This window comes from Neomonachus schauinslandi, chromosome 8, assembly GCF_002201575.2.
Source record: "Neomonachus schauinslandi chromosome 8, ASM220157v2, whole genome shotgun sequence".
Taxonomy (NCBI): domain Eukaryota; kingdom Metazoa; phylum Chordata; class Mammalia; order Carnivora; family Phocidae; genus Neomonachus; species Neomonachus schauinslandi.
The window spans coordinates 41482782-41499081 of record NC_058410.1 but is presented as its reverse complement, the minus strand read 5'-3'; the positions used below and the strand labels follow the sequence as shown (position 1 = coordinate 41499081).

The following is a 16300-nucleotide window of genomic DNA, read 5'->3' as shown; positions in this document are numbered from 1 at the left end:
AGAAAAGGTAAGAGAATACTTAAACATCAATATTCTTTTGTACACTAACAAAACATAATTGAAAACAAACACAATTTTTTGTTTAAAAAACCTTGTTATAAAATAATCACAATTTTTCAATCATGCAACTAATTCTGAATTAGCATTTTAGGAAATTTTTAAAATAAAATGGATAAATTCAATAATAATTGTACTTGATAAATAATTTTACTAAAGTAAAACACATAGTAATGTAAACTAAATGAAGCACAGACTTTTTTTTTTTTAAAGGGGGGAAGCAGAGTTTCTTATAATAAAGAGAATAAATCACATTTTCATGAATGTTTTCTGAATTGAATACAATAATTTTTAGTTAGGACAACACAATAGACTCATGTGAAGGACAGGACGATATATATACAAGACCAAAACAATATTCATGGGTTGCTGAGCTTGGAGATATGAAAGTCAGATTACAATTTCTACTTCTTTATTCACCTTCTTTAACTTAAAGAAAAATGTACCCTTGAAAATAGTATAGCCCAGCAAATGAGAGCAAAATTGTGTCTTAAAATAACATTTCAAAAGGTGTTTTATAATCATTTTAATGAAAGTAGGGAAAGGTATCTGTCAGGAAGTATTTGCCATCTCCTTTTCTTGGTACTTGTATTAGTGAGAAAAGAGTAAGGAATATTCAGGCTAGATGAGTTTGCTTTGTTTCCAGAAAATAATGGCCAAGAGATTTCCCTGCCCAACTTCAGGAGCATCACTGAAGCCTATTTATGGGGAATTGTCCTACCGCAGCCCTCTGGCATGGCATCTGGGGAGTCCTCAAAGGAGTACCCACTCTAAGAATGAGGCAACATAACTCAGGCTATTATAAACCTTAATGCAGAATGCTGAAGAGGGAAGTGGAGGAAAACCATCTAAAAATTGTATGCACAGTTCTGCCGTCATTGGTCAAAAAACTCTACAGTGGGTTTTGGAGAGGGAGATGGTCACCAGGAGGGTCAATAGTTTGGGGATCCACTTAATGCCAACTTACATGTGGGTATTTCATTAAAAAAAAAAATCCTGACATTTTACTGCAAATGCATTATTTTTTAATGCATTGCCATGAATGGAACTGAGATATTATAAATTTTCTGTTCCTCAAAGATCTGGTAGAGGTCATAAAAAAAAAAATTAAAAAAAGATCTGGTAGAGGTCAGCTACCACGAACCCACAGTCAAAATGTTTTATATACAATACAGTTGTAAATATAAAACTAGTTTTTGCTAAACTGAAGGAAAGAGTAAAAATTCAAAGCAGTCGGCGGGGGGGGCGGTGTTGGAAGGTAGATTTGGGATGGGCATACCACCATATATGTTCATTTTTGCAATGTCTCTCTCCCATCCCACCATTTCCTTTGTTAATTGTCCCTACTTAAATTAAGAGGAAAGGAATTAGATCATTAAATAACTCACACCCACCTTTAACTTCACACACCTTAGCCAATATCAAACAAGTTTGCACTGGCTAAACTCTGTTCCACCATTTTTATTTACTGCAACATGAAACATGCAATATATATATATATATATATATATATATATATATATATATAATTGAAGAAAAGATTGTAGTATTGTAAAATACAGAACTTTTTATTATCCCTGGACTTTTGGTGAAACAAGCACTAACTAAAACCAGTAATTGCTATCTATAAAGAGTAGCTGCAAGTAGTGGCATTCACGTCTCGAATGCTATTCCATTTTTCTCGTCAGCAAATTTAAACTACAACTTGATCTCAACCTGGCTATTCCTCTGAGCCTTTTCTCCCCCACCCTTCCACGTTCACCGGCCTCCTCCCCACTCTCCTCCCCGCCTTTCCTCTGCCCCTCCCCTTCTCCAGCCCCTCCTCCTCGTTGAGTCAGTGGCTTGAAACTTTTAAAAGCTCTGTGCTCCAATTAGAAAAAAGCTTTTACGAGGTATCAGCACTTTTCTTTCATTAGGGGGAAGGAGTGAAGAAAGTACCAAACAGCAGCAGACTTTTAAACTTTAAATAGACAGGTCTGAGTGCCTGAGCTTGCTTTTTCATTTTACTTCATCCTCCAAGGAGTTCAATTACTTGGCGTGCCTACTTCTTTTAAGAGAAAGAGTAAGTTAAAAAAAAACAAAAAAACCTTTACCTATTCGTTTCTATTTCTACACGTAAAAGTTTTCTAAAGTTTTAAAATGTGTTAAATGTAGCTTTGATATGATACTGTAAGTGGAATGATGTACTTGAAAATGTGTCTATAGTTTTACATTTAAAATTGAACGTTCAGTATTTTCTTAACTGTTGAAACGTTTCTAACAATAATGCAACAGGTAAAATAAGATCCAAACCTTTCCGATTAGAATAAAGCACCAGTTTACTGGATATTCGGTTCTTCATTTTAGAGTATAATTTTACTTTTTTGGGTAATCGATAATAGTCTAGGTGTTTTGTAACTGGGGTGGGGGGGGGATGATTGGGGCCTGGGTTGGGGATTTGACTGACAACATCACAAAAAAATCAAAGTGCAAATTTGCTTAGCTTGCTTGCTATAGAGTTCTACACTTTGTGCTTTTTCATATGTAAATCCTGATTGATGTTCTATAGCTGTGCAAAGCAAACTTCTTAACAAAGTGCTTTGTTAAGACCTTGCGGTTACTTGACTTCCACGTGGTCCCTTCCTAGAATTTTCCCCAGTAAATAAAAAGATATAAAAATCAGAGTTGTAATATTGAGGTTTTTAAAGCAACAGTAAGTAGTTACTTTGTGTTAGCAACCACTATGGAAACATGAGACCCTCAGGAGAGCCACCTTTTTTACTCGACCACGTTGGCAATTCAGCAGATGAAATCCCTTGAATGGGTGGTGGTTACTTACAAAGCATTAGAAGGGAAGAAGAGACGTTTAGAACAAAAGTGAATGCCAGGGTGCATTTCCAAAACCGTCTCCTAAGACTGAAACTCTTAGAAAGAATATGAAACAAAATTTCTTAAACAGCGCCTTAGAGGGAGCTAGCCATCCCCCACCCCTCCGACTCCTCTTCTGCCTGTCCGAACCTGTAACAGACTTCAGAACTGTAGGGCAACTTCGGGTTGGAGTTGCTTGAGTGCTGCCTGTAGGCAGTGATTACGTTGATTTGTTATGTTAAACGGTTCAGTTTCTTAAATGCTCTTGTTGGTAACACGCCTTCTGTTAGCCAGAAGTGCAGCCATGCATTTTCGTGCCCGCTAAGGATTTTGTCTGTTCACACTTCACAGGCCAAAGTAATTAGTTTAAATTCTTGGTGCGACGCTGAGGTTTGAAGTATTTGCACCGGCGAATGCTGAAAAGCAAGTAAAAATGAAAGCTTATGCGGAGGCTGGGGCGGGGGGGTGGGGGGGAGGAGGGGGGGCGCGGGGCGCCTCTGCCATCTTAGCATCCGTCGGGCTCGCCCCGGACTCCTGCGCTGCCCGACCGCGGGGTTTGTCGAGGTTTGCTACGTTTCCCTGAAATCCTTACCAGTCAAACCGGGCTCAAGTCCGCCGCCGCCACTGTAAAGAAAGGGGGGGGGGGAGGAGCAGGGGCAGATGGACTTGGTGCCAAATGGTAAAAGAAGAGCAAACGATTAATTTAATTAAACGTGTCAATCCAATTTACCTTCCCTCCCCCTCCTTTTTTTTTTTCCTCTTAAACTTGTTGAATCCTACTGTGTAAACGTTGGTAAGGCAATCTGACTACCTTGGGAATTACCGTGCTTATACTTCACTTGTAACTCTCTTGGAAGTTCTCAAAAACTTCCCAAGAATGGGAGTGGGGAGCCGGGGGGGGGGGGGGGGAGGAGGTGCCCGTAATGAAATAAGGGAAGAGCTAATGACGTGTCCAAAGGCAAATCAGTACAGAATTCGGAAACTCAAACCTTGAGTTCCGAGCAGCGGATTGCCCACACTATCCTCTTCGGCATCCAAATGTTTGCTGAGCTTGTCAGATAAAGTTTATCATAATCTCACCTTGACCAACCTCATACTCATCCTCAACCTGAGATGTGCCTGTGTTTCTCTTCAGAAGTGCAAAGTGGGGGTGGGAAAAGGAGAGCTATACATTGTTGGTAGCTTTGGGTTTATTTGGAGGTGGATTTAATTTTTTTTTTTTTTAAAGATTTTATTTATTTATTTGACAGAGACAGCGAGAGCAGGAACACAAGCAGGGGGAGTGGGAGAGGGAGAAGCAGGCTTCCCGCTGAGCCGGGAGCCCGATGTGGGACTCGATCCCAGGACCCTGGGATCATGACCTGAGCCGAAGGCAGTCGCTTAACCAACTGAGCCACCCAGGCGCCCGGAGGTGGATTTAATTTCTGTATCACCAACCAAGTTAGTAAGAAAAAGGTGCTTCCTCTCACCCTTTGAAAATTGGGCACACTTGATCACAAAGTGCCCCGTTGCAATGTGAACAATAGATTGAGATTTCTTAAAGAAGCCAAATTTTTATTTTTGTGCAAGGATTGTTGAAAATAAAAGCCTGTAGTAATGCAGAGACCTCATTAAATTAATTCCATCTCAAATAATGAAAAAAAACAAACAAACAAACAAAAAAACCAACTGGTTAGGTAGAAAAGACCTCTGGGGAAGGGTAATTTTTCCAGGTAGGCCAATTGACTGAAAATTATGGCAGGAGTAGGTTCTGCCCTGGCAGCGTGTATGTGTGATGCTTTGTACTTCCCAAAGTCAGAGTATAGCTGTCACTTGTCCTTTGCATGGAAAATGGCAGTAGTGTTGTGCGCCTACTTTCTTCACTGTTTAAACAGGTTCCACATTTTTCTAATGCCTTTTAGAGTTTATCACCACAGCTGCCATCCACTTGGTTTCTCACCCTTTACTGTATGATTGATTCCCACATTGCCGACCCTCTCTGGGAAACAAGGTTTCAAAGATATTCTGTAGCAAGCATCTAAAAGGGTGTGTTTGCAGATACTGAGAGTTGTTTTCTTAGATGTTTCCAATTCCTGCATAGAGAAGGATGGAAACTCATGATACAGTGCATTCCTTCCTTTCTTTTATAATATCCAGAGGTATCTCTTTGTATGAAGCCTCAGAGCCTTTTAATATATGATACCAGAGGGAAGGGAATGATAGGGAAGTCACCAGTGATTAATACTTTCTACTCCACCTTTCCTGTTGTTCTGACTTCCCTCCAAGATTCTTGGTTGTTTAAATAGATTGTTGAAGCTTATCCACAGACAGCAGTTCAGCTCTGGAGGGAAAAGTAGTTTAATTTAGTGTTTATCATTAAGGTCAATATGCAGTATAGGTAAGTCAAGTTTAAGAAAAAAATCCCCAGGATTTCTCCTTCATTGGGAGATTAATTGATTGTATATATTTTTTTGATCCTTGGGATAACTACCTAAAGTCTTCACTTAATCTGTCTAAATTGACCATTTGGCTATGTAGGTACATACTGTCTTTTGCCAAAATGAAAACACAAACCATGGTGAGATATGTATATCAATGGCTTTAGCCTTAAAATTTTCCATAATCTTTATATCCAAATTTCCCTAGCTTTCTAATTAATTTCTAGAAAATATGTTTTATGGAATGCTTAAAATTCACAGTAACACAGAAATGGAGTGGTGGGTTTTTTTTGTGTGTTTGTTTTTAGCAATTTCTGTGAGCCAGATATGTCCTATAGGATATGGCTCTTTTCATGATTTGGGGAAGATGCCTTCAAATACAAACAGACAGGCAAACATTCTTCAAGGTTTTTTTCTCCTTATCAACTGATAAAGGGTAAATTCTTCCTTCTCACAGATCTGTATGGGATTGCTAAAATAGCAATATTGTACTCATTACAAGAACATCTTGAAAACTAATTTTGATTACCATTAGGAAAATGTTAATCATTTCCTAGTTGCTGTTTTGCTAAAGAAAATATTCCAAGATAATAAAATACATGAACTGTATCTATATCTAAAGATCTTTTAAAGAATAATAACTAAACTTCATTGAGCTCTTAAAAGAGCTCCAAGTACATGAGTTATCTTATTCAGTGCTCACTGAAGAAAATAGACTGTTCTTAATCAATACACTTGTGAGCACCCTAATGGTGTGTTTACATGTTGAGAAAATAACCAGGCTATTCAATAAAAATAGTCAATTCGGAGGTGAGTGGAGGGGAACACCAAGAACTGACAGAAATTACGTTTTTTAAGCTCATCAGATCACAATAGAAGAACATGGCTTTTTGCCTGCGGCTTCTGGCTTAGGGTTTTTCTTCTAGCACCCATGAAGTGACCATGAGACACTTCTATTAGTGGGGGAGTTGAGTGGTAGCTGCAGAACTGGGGCGGGATGTTGTCTCTCTTTGGTAGGCCTCATACTATCTTCGGAGTCCCTCACCCCTCAACATCCATCTCATCTCAATGTTCTGTGGACGTTGATGTAGATTGACTTATGTGATGAACAGGGGTAAGAACCAAGGAAAGAGGTTAGTCTCTCCCCACCCCACCCCTCGCCTACCCCCACCCCCCCCCAAAAAAACAAACCATGCAGTTCTATGCTGTGCATCATATGCCTGAGGAAATAAAATGGTATCATTCTTTATAGAGGAATCTAAGGATAATCAGGGAACCAGGAGGCAGAATTGTAAATAGATGTTTAAATGGAGTAGGTTTGACGCACCACAGAGTTAGGGTAACCGTCCAGGTATAAGGAAGCAAAAGGTTGTGTATTATTTGAACTGGGAATATTTGCCATGGTACCCGATTCAAATCACTTAATTGCCTGCGTAGACGACTACACTGAGATGTTCTGTTACCCAGGGTTGCTATCAGCAACCCTTCAGAGCTCCAGGCCTACCTCAAGATTTGTCATCCTTGAAATAGAAACAAGTTTAAACAGGCCGTTTCTTCTATTGCGAGACACTCTGGTGTTACTTATTCTCAGCCGTGATTGCATCACATAGTACAGAGTGAGAATACTGCAGAATTGGGGGGATGACAGCACGCGGTGGTTGTTTTAAAATCTTAACCTGTAACAACAGAATAGTAAGACTGAGTCAACATCTACGATACCTGACACAGTGCTGCAAGAATCCCAAATTACTATGATGTCACGTAATAAATTCAAGAAGCTCTTTGTTAAAGAACCTTTTTTTTTTTTTCTTACATCAGTCCTTACTGACTGCTCAGGAATCATTTGAAGCATGTTGTTTCAACAGACAGTTTTCTGTTTTAGCAATTACCACTTGAAAATTTAATGTCTGTATAACAGGAGATGCTGACAGTCCTTTTTTTGTTTTTTTTTTTACTATGAAAGTCCCTTTTTTATTTTTTTTATTTTTTTAAAGATTTTATTTATTTATTTGACAGAGAGAGAGAACACAGGTAGGCAGAGTGGCAGGCAGAGAGAGAGGGAGAAGCAGGCTCCCTGCTGAGCAGGGAGCCCGATGCGGGGCTCGTCCTGGGATCATGACCTGAGCTGAAAGCAGACGCTTAACCGACTGAGCCACCCAGGCGCCCCAGAAAGTCCCTTTTTAAATTAATTTGAAACTTCAGAAGTTTGGGAAATACATAAGAGAATCCCAAAGAGGTAGTAAACAACACTGATGAATGGAACCTGGTGCCCTTTTTTTTTTTTTTTTTTGATACAGGCCTCCTTTAATTCATTTAATAGATACTTATTTAGTATCTCTGACTCTTAAGTACTGTGGTTACAGCCGTGGACAAAGACACGCCCTCAAGGAGCTCACATTGTAGTGGAGGAAAGCAGATAATACTAAGTCCTTGCCATGGAGGGAGACAGACAACAAACAGGTAAATATATGTAATACGTCAAGTACAGCTAAAGACCATTAAACAAAACAAAACAAAACAAGAACAGGACAAAGGGAATAGGAAGTGAGCGGACTAGAGGGCTGGCTGATGAAGTGAGACCAGAGTGGAGACCTACAGAAGTGAGGAAGTGAACCACAGAGACGGAGCTGAGCTTGAGTGTTCGTTCTTGAGGTTGGCTCTTGGAGGAGAATGGTTTGGCAAGCACGGTGACTAGGCTAGTGACCTGAAACCTGAGGAGGTGATGATGGCCAAGATGGGGCTAGGAGCAGGGGTGGTGGAGGGATTCGTCAGTCTGGGTTTTGGAGGAAGATAAAGCCTATAGTATTTGCTGACAGAATGAATGTGGGTTATGCTAATTACGTGTAGATGTGAATATTACCAAGGAACCTCTTGGCCATTGTAACTGTCTTGACTGAGCCCCCTCAAAGACATTTACTGCAAGGGACAGGGGTTCTTCTAAAAGTTAAAGAAAAACATCAGGAGGTTTACATTTTAGCTTAGGGGCTTAAAATTTTTTTGGTTGTAGTATGTTAAAAACACACAGCATTACACTTTTCCCCAGATAGATCTATTTAATGATTTTTTGAGGAACTTATATAGTCATTTTCTTACACATTTTTAGCCCTCGTGATTTTATTTTTTCTTCATCTTCTCTTAAGTGCTTACTTTCAGTCATAAAAAAGGTGATAGGTGTCACGTCTCATGTTGGTTTTTAACAATCCCATTTGCCATTTTTAAGTCCCTGCTCCAAGCTCATTACAGCTGTCATTTGGGAAATTCTTTAAAATTGAAATTAAAATATTTTCTAGTTTTCCTAACAATTCTTAGTATATTAATGACATGAAATGACTTGACTACAGCTTTGGCATGGTGATTTGCTCTGGCAAAAGGGACAGTCAAACGTAATTTAAAATTGAAGACTTATTTTCATTTTAAATAAGGTGTTTGAGTCCTTGTGGTCTTGGGGCGCATCAGATGCAAGTGGAGTGACACAAGGTGGTGCCGTGAAGGGTGAGCTTCATTCCCAGGCACCCAGTCAGCCTCTGCTCCTGATCCTGGGCCACCCCTTTTGCCTTTTTAGGTACTCTCCGTCCCTTTCTGCTCTCCTGGCATTTCCCAGTCCTAAATATTTTGAACAAGAGAGCACCGAAAATGTCAAGGAACGCTTGGCTTGCCTGCTGGCCTGAAACTTCAGAATTACCTGGTGCATTTGTTTAAAAAAGAGAAAAGAGACAAACTAATATCCCAGCACTCTTCCCCCCACCCAAATCAGATTAGTCAGGCTGGTGAGTGCCAGGAATGTATGTTTTTAACAAATGCTACCAAATGATTGTGGTGCGGTTCAGGGACCACTGCAGAAGTGGTCATGCTTGGATATCTGTGGCTTTTGGCCTCTAGTCTAGAGGGCCATAAAGAGCAAAGGAAAATGTGCCCTAATACGGTACACAGAGGACAGAAGAAGGATGCTCCACCTGCTGTCAAGCATTTGCATAACTCCTTAATGGAGACCTTATTCTACCTATAAAGTTCCAACCTGGGAACCTGGAGGTGGAGGCATGAATATATATGATGAACATTCAGCTGCCTCCACTGCTGTGCTTTTCTCATGTATCATATAAAAAATAGACCTGTCTTAATGCTGGTGAATATGAATGAGGGCTGTAGTGTGTAAATCAATGCCAGGGATTCTGTGAACATGTAATTATGCCTATTAATTATAAAAAGACATTAATTTTTTGACCAAGACTTGGAAAAATGACAATACTAATGGGGTGGGGGGGTCAACTAGTTGATAGAACTTTTGACTCAGAACAAAGGGAACACCTACCCAGAAAAGGTAATATTTTTGTTACCTCTCCTTGAAAATCACAAGCATTATAAACATTCACATTAAACATTATCTGATGGTCTCTATGATAGTGGTAATGACTGGTTACAGGATACCAGGTGTCTAATTGGATAATTCATCTCATTCAGATGAAAGAGTATAACTCATTAATGCAAATGACAACCGTGTGGGTGCTTAAAGAAAAGACAACTTTGCAATTAAGTTGCTGGTGTGTTAATAAAGAAGACTACCTAGTGAACTGCTCAGTGACCCAATTCACATACTTTGGCACTGTGGGGCATTTTGGGGAACCTCAGAATTAGATGAAAGTCAAGTTTTATTTTCCATAGAATGTACCGAAGCTTAGTCATTAATTGCCACAAGCATCTACATAATTCTATTTTAACTTTGAGCCTTGAATAATGATGAAACACTGACCAAAATGACTTCTCAGTATGCCCAGTAATATATCTAAACATGTTAAATTTGTCTTGAGCTCGATCACTGAGTGAATTTGATGAGATGTATGCAGACAGTTAATCATTTTAGAGTTGATTTCTCTGTCCCACTTCCCTCCCGGCAGTTGGAGTATTGAGCAAAAGCAGATGACACTGGCAAAATATTGTAATTCTCTGCAAACAGAATTAAGGCCAATTTACACATCATCACATAGAAACTATCTACTGATAGAGCTCCAAAAATTCTGTTATGTTTGTTTGACCCTCATGGACTGTACTTCTTCATTCCCAGGGTAGTATTTTCTGTTAAATTGTAGGTTTTTTCTTTTACGTTGTCTCACCATCAAACTGTCCATCAAAGCTAAATTACTCCCTATCACTTTGAGCCTTCTTGACTCTTTAACTCTCTTTGTCAACCTTATAAGCCTTTGTTCTTTTTTTCCCTTTGTTCTTTTTTGACTGCTCTTTTCATACATCAGTTTCACTGTCTAACATGTCACCTCTGAATCTAAAATGGCCCTTCCCAAAAGTAGAAGGGAAGCTCCCTTTTTTATGATCATTGGAAAAGCATTATTTCTGTGACCTGCCCACCCACCTCCCAATCTTCCCTTAGCATTCCTTGGCATCAGTCTTTGGGTTGCCATCAAAGACACCCATCAACTGCCAATTTAGATAGCTGGTACATAGTTTCACTTTATGGATCAGCCATCTCTTTGTTCAATCCAGGAAATCCCAGGCCAGATTTCCATTTCATTTTTTCTGGCCCCTGTAGCCCGGAGGTCCAGGCATTAAACAGCAATGTAACGTTGCATGGTGGGGACAAGACTCCCTTGGATTTCATTTACTTCCTACAAGGAGAAGGTGGCTCATAATTGAATACCAGATGAGAAACTTTCATATTCAGATAATGAACATATTTCCAAGAAGCCTGTATAATCCTACTTTCAGTTGCACTATTTAAAATTTCATTACTAAGCTCCTGGAAAGTCTTTGCTTTGCTTGTTTTTGATTATTAAATAATCTTTGACCACTTCATCCTTTTTTTACTCTCCACTTAATACTCTCTGAAAATTAAACTATATTCTCTGTGCCTGCCACATGTAATGTCACTCATTTATTCCCAGCTCTCAGCCCTTGCTAAGATTGTATCAAAGCATGAAAACATTTCTAGCCTTAATCCAGCTTCACTATAATTTTAAAACCAGTGTGGTGCATTGGAAATCCTTAGCCTTGGGATCATAAGTCTCCTTGTGCCTCTACTGATAGTCAAATATTTCCTATACCTTTAAGAGCTCCACTTTCATTAGTTAAATGAACTATTGGCATTAGAAGTATAAATCGAATTAGCTAAATAACTTTTGAGATCCATGTCATCTCCACAGACTTTGGTCCATTTCTCATCCCCAGCAATGGGGAAGTCCTAGGCTTAAGATATCTAGGTATTGATAGAAAAGTTAAATCTAGTCTATAGGATAAGGGCCCAAAGCCTGATAAGGGAACTTGAAAGTATACAGCAATCAAAAGATGAAAAACCAATAATTTTTGCTAGAGATAACACTTTAAAATGGTGTCGTCTCCCCCCCCCCCCCCCGCCCCTTTAGGCTATAATTAGTATTGTGACAAATTGAACTTCTACTTGAAATGTGATATGCAGGGGTGCCTGGGTGGCTCAGTTGATTAGGCCTCTGGCTCTTGGTTTCAGCTATGGTCATGATCTCATGGGTGATGAGGTCAAGCCCCATGTGGAGCTCCACACACAGTGGGAGTCTGTTTGAAGATTCTTTGCCTCTGCTCCCCCAACTCACGCACACACGCACTCTCTCTCTAAAATAAAAAAATTTTTTGTAAAAAAAAGAAATGTGATGTGCATTTAATCTTTGCTTGTTTTGAAAGTAGTTTCCTGCACATAATGACACATTATGTCAAAATGGTGTATTTTAGTACAGCATATTTTTCTCTGGGCAGAAGACAGACTTCTGAACCACATAAGTCACTGCTTAAGAAGAAACAGAAGTATAAATGACCATAATATAGAACATGCACAAAATACAATTGAAATAGCAAGGTGAAACAGTTCAGAGTATAATTAAGAATAAAATGCTATATAATAGGATTGAGGTTTGGAAACAGGTTGTGTGTGTTCAAGGGTGTTCTTATCCCAGTTCTTAAACATCCATACTTTTTGAATACCATCTTTCAGCATTTTGCTTAGTCATGCATCCAGACACAAGCCTATCCGGCAAGAATTGTCCTCATTTATCAGATGGATAAAATAAGCAGAGGCACTTAGCATAGACAGTTTCTCAAGTCACATGGTTGAGCAAGTAACATATCTTTGCAAGTTAAGATTGCAATTTACTGGGCATGTCAGCTCTGTGTCTATGACTTACCATATCTCAAGAAAATTGTGAGACTTGGGGCGCCTGGGTGGCTCAGTCGGTTAAGCGGCTGCCTTCAGCTCAGGTCATGATCCCAGGGTCCTGGGATCGAGCCCCGCATCAGGCTCCCTGCTCAGCGGGGAGCCTGCTTCTCCCTCTCCCTCTGCTTGCCTCTCTGCCAACTTGTTCTCTCTCTCTATCTCTCTGTCAAATAAATAAAAAACCTTTAAAAAAAAAAAAGAAAATTGTGAGACTTTTTTGCAGGGGAAAACGGGACAGGAAGATTTTGCCCTTTTTTTTTTTTTTTTTTTGAAAAGTGATAGAAGGATATGAGACTTTTTATAATATTTTGACCGTTGACTGGAAACAACTGTACATTTTAACTAATAATTTCTAGTCCGTGATCATTTAGTTGTCTTCTTGTTTCTTTTCAGGTGGTGCCCAGGCAACATGGGTGACTGGAGTGCCTTAGGCAAACTCCTTGACAAGGTTCAAGCCTATTCTACCGCTGGAGGGAAGGTGTGGCTGTCTGTCCTTTTCATTTTCCGAATTCTGCTACTGGGGACAGCAGTTGAGTCGGCCTGGGGTGATGAGCAGTCTGCCTTTCGTTGTAACACTCAACAACCTGGTTGTGAAAATGTCTGCTATGACAAATCCTTCCCAATCTCTCATGTACGCTTCTGGGTCCTGCAGATCATATTTGTGTCTGTTCCCACACTCTTGTACCTGGCTCATGTGTTCTATGTGATGCGGAAGGAAGAGAAACTGAACAAGAAGGAGGAGGAACTCAAAGTTGCCCAAACGGATGGTGCCAACGTGGAAATGCACTTGAAGCAGATTGAAATAAAGAAGTTCAAGTATGGTATTGAAGAGCACGGCAAGGTGAAAATGCGAGGGGGCCTGCTGCGAACCTACATCATTAGTATCCTCTTCAAGTCTGTCTTTGAGGTGGCCTTCTTGCTGATCCAGTGGTACATCTATGGATTCAGCTTGAGTGCCGTTTACACTTGCAAAAGAGATCCCTGCCCTCATCAAGTAGACTGCTTCCTCTCTCGCCCCACGGAGAAAACCATCTTCATCATCTTCATGCTGGTGGTGTCCCTGGTGTCTCTTGCCTTGAACATCATTGAACTTTTCTATGTCTTCTTCAAGGGTGTTAAGGATCGCGTGAAGGGAAAGAGTGATCCTTACCATGCTAGCACTGGCCCCCTGAGCCCCTCCAAAGAGTGTGGATCTCCGAAATATGCGTATTTCAATGGCTGCTCCTCACCCACAGCTCCCCTCTCTCCCATGTCTCCTCCTGGGTACAAGCTGGTTACTGGAGACAGAAACAATTCTTCCTGCCGCAATTACAACAAACAAGCAAGTGAGCAAAACTGGGCTAATTACAGTGCAGAACAAAATCGAATGGGGCAGGCCGGAAGCACCATCTCCAACTCCCATGCACAGCCTTTTGATTTCCCTGATGACAACCAGAATTCTAAAAAACTAGCTACTGGGCATGAACTGCAACCACTAGCCATTGTGGACCAGCGGCCTTCCAGCAGAGCCAGCAGCCGTGCCAGCAGCCGACCTCGGCCTGATGACCTGGAGATCTAGAGCCAGGCTTGAGAGCATTGAGATTCCACTCAGTTGTGGAGAAGAGAAAAGGTGCTGTAGAAAGTGCACCTTAGGTGTTCATTTTGTTCCAGTGGAGGTGGTACTCAACAGCCTTTGTCATGAGGCTTAGAAAACACAAAGACATTAGAATACCTAGGCTCATTGGGGGTGTTTGGGATAGGTGGGTGGAGAGGGAGGGGCTAAGGGAGGTACAAGTTGGTATTTAATGTAGTGGATTCAAAGACCTTTAGTTCTAAATATAAGTTGCATTAGGTGATACATAGGTAAGGGCTTTTTCTCCCCCCCCCCCCATACCCCCTAAGAATAGTTCTGTGTATGTGAAAGAGTGGGTGATATTTTTGGTTAAATACTTTTTTTGTTTTACCATGAAACTGAAATAACTTTGGCCAGGAAACAATACTTCCTGGACATCTTGTTTCATTTTATCAAGAAAAAGTTGGAGGGTTGTCTTTAATGTCCCTGCTGAAACATTCCATTGTTAAAATTTGCACTTTGAAGGTAAGCGTTGTAGGCCTGACCCTCCAGGTGGCCGTGGACTTGTCATAGTGTATTTTCTATTCTTGGTATCAGTTAAAGGTTCAGACAAGGCCCACAGAAGAAGACTTTCCGTGCATTTTCCCCAAATATCAGTCAGTCATATGTACATTATTAATTTTTTTTTTACATCTACTTGCATCCTGTCAATGCCATCACTTTTTCATCATTCCTCAACTACTGTTCACATTCATTTAATGGTTTCTGTAAACATTTTTAAAACAGTTGGGATGTCACTTAACATTTTTTGAATTAGAGTCAGGGAAGCAAGCCATGCTCAATATTTAACAATCACTTGTATGTGTATGTGTGTGGAAGAGTGTGTTTTATTCGTCATGTATTGGTACAAGCAGAGCAGTATAAACTCACAAACACAGATTTGAAAATAATGCAAACACAGTGTTCAAATTTGAGCCTTTCTCATGGATTTTGTGGTGTGGGCCAATATGGTGTTTACATTATATAATTCCTGCTGTGCAAGTAAAGCACACTTTTTTTTTTTCCCCTAAGTGGTTCCCCCCCCCCCATGTATCCTATTGTGGATACTGGTTTTTGTTAATTGTGATTTTTTTCCCTTTTTTTTCCCCCTCTTTTTTAGAATATAGCAGTAATGCTATTGCTGAAATGGATGATTTTCTTTTTCTGAAATGTAATCGTGGATGCTTGAATGATAGAATTTTAGTACTGTAAACAGGCTGTAGTAATTAATGTGAGACACTTAGAAGAAATGCTTAGAGTGGGATTTTAAGTGTGCCTAAATGAATTTTGCAGTTAACTGGTATTCTTGGTTTTGTCCTACTTAATACGCATTAAGAACTTGTATTCTGTTATAAGTTAGGCAGTCTTTTGGAGTGACCAGCAACTTTGATGTTTGCACTAAGATTTTATTTGGAATGCAAGAGAGGTTGAAAGAGTTCCAGTAGTACACATGTAACTAATTTATTTGAAATATACCCTAAGGAAATCTACCAATTTCTTCAGATGCCTTTTTAAAACTCATCAGAGATGATTAGTGAAAATGCAGAGTATCATACTTTTCTTCTTGCATGTCAGCTACATAAACGGTTTTGTACAATGAAAAATATTAATTTGTTTGACATTCCATGTTAAACTACTGTCATGTTCAGCTTCATTGCATGTAATGTAGACCTAGTCCATCAGATGTGTTCTGGAGAGTGTTCTTTATTCAATAAAGTTTTAATTTAGTATAAGGATAGCCTCTATATCCTGTGTGATTTTTAAACCTTGTAGTACATCTGTTCACGATTATCAAAGACATTTCCATCGGTTATGATGATTTAGGCAAATAAGATTCACAAGTTTCAGGAGTCTTTAAAACAATTATCATTAATTAGGTTCAGTGCAACATTGATTGTTAACATTTTTGGGTATTTGTTCAACTGAGAAGAAGATAAAGTACCCAAGTGTAGAATTTTGGATATAAGATTAATGAGATGCGTGATAAAGTTTAAAATAAGGTAATGCTAGGTAATTTAGCAGATCTCACATGACAGAAGTAAGCATAAAAAGATAAGGTTGACGGTATTTTAAAGCTGTGGAGCCTCCTGGAGATAATAAGAACAAAGTATAAGTATTGTATGCTCTGTGACAAAAGAATGAAAAAGATCTTTGAGTCCATTATTCCAAGACATTGTGAAAATACAGAAGATACATTTTAGA

The 16300-nt window shown here is 39.6% G+C and overlaps 1 protein-coding gene across 2 annotated transcripts; it reads left to right on the top strand.

Annotated features, from left to right (window-relative positions):
• The first annotated feature begins 1900 nt into the window (after positions 1-1900).
• On the top strand, positions 1901-15836 carry GJA1 (gap junction protein alpha 1). Of its 2 annotated transcripts, XR_006540471.1 has the most exons (3): positions 1901-2119; positions 12901-15069; positions 15343-15836. XR_006540471.1 is itself a non-coding variant. In XM_021693100.1 (2 exons), the coding sequence occupies exon 2, from the start codon at positions 12917-12919 to the stop codon at positions 14063-14065; it is 1149 nt and encodes a 382-aa protein (XP_021548775.1). In that variant the 5' UTR covers positions 1901-2119; positions 12901-12916; the 3' UTR covers positions 14066-15836. The 2 variants fall into 2 exon arrangements, 1 of the variants encoding a protein (XP_021548775.1); XM_021693100.1 differs by having other exon boundaries at positions 12901-15836.
• Positions 15837-16300: the final 464 nt, after the last annotated feature.

Coding starts and splice junctions, on each gene's coding strand:
- GJA1 (XM_021693100.1), top strand. CDS start 12,917: ATGGGTGACTGGAGTGCCTTAGGCAAACTCCTTGACAAGGTTCAAGCC.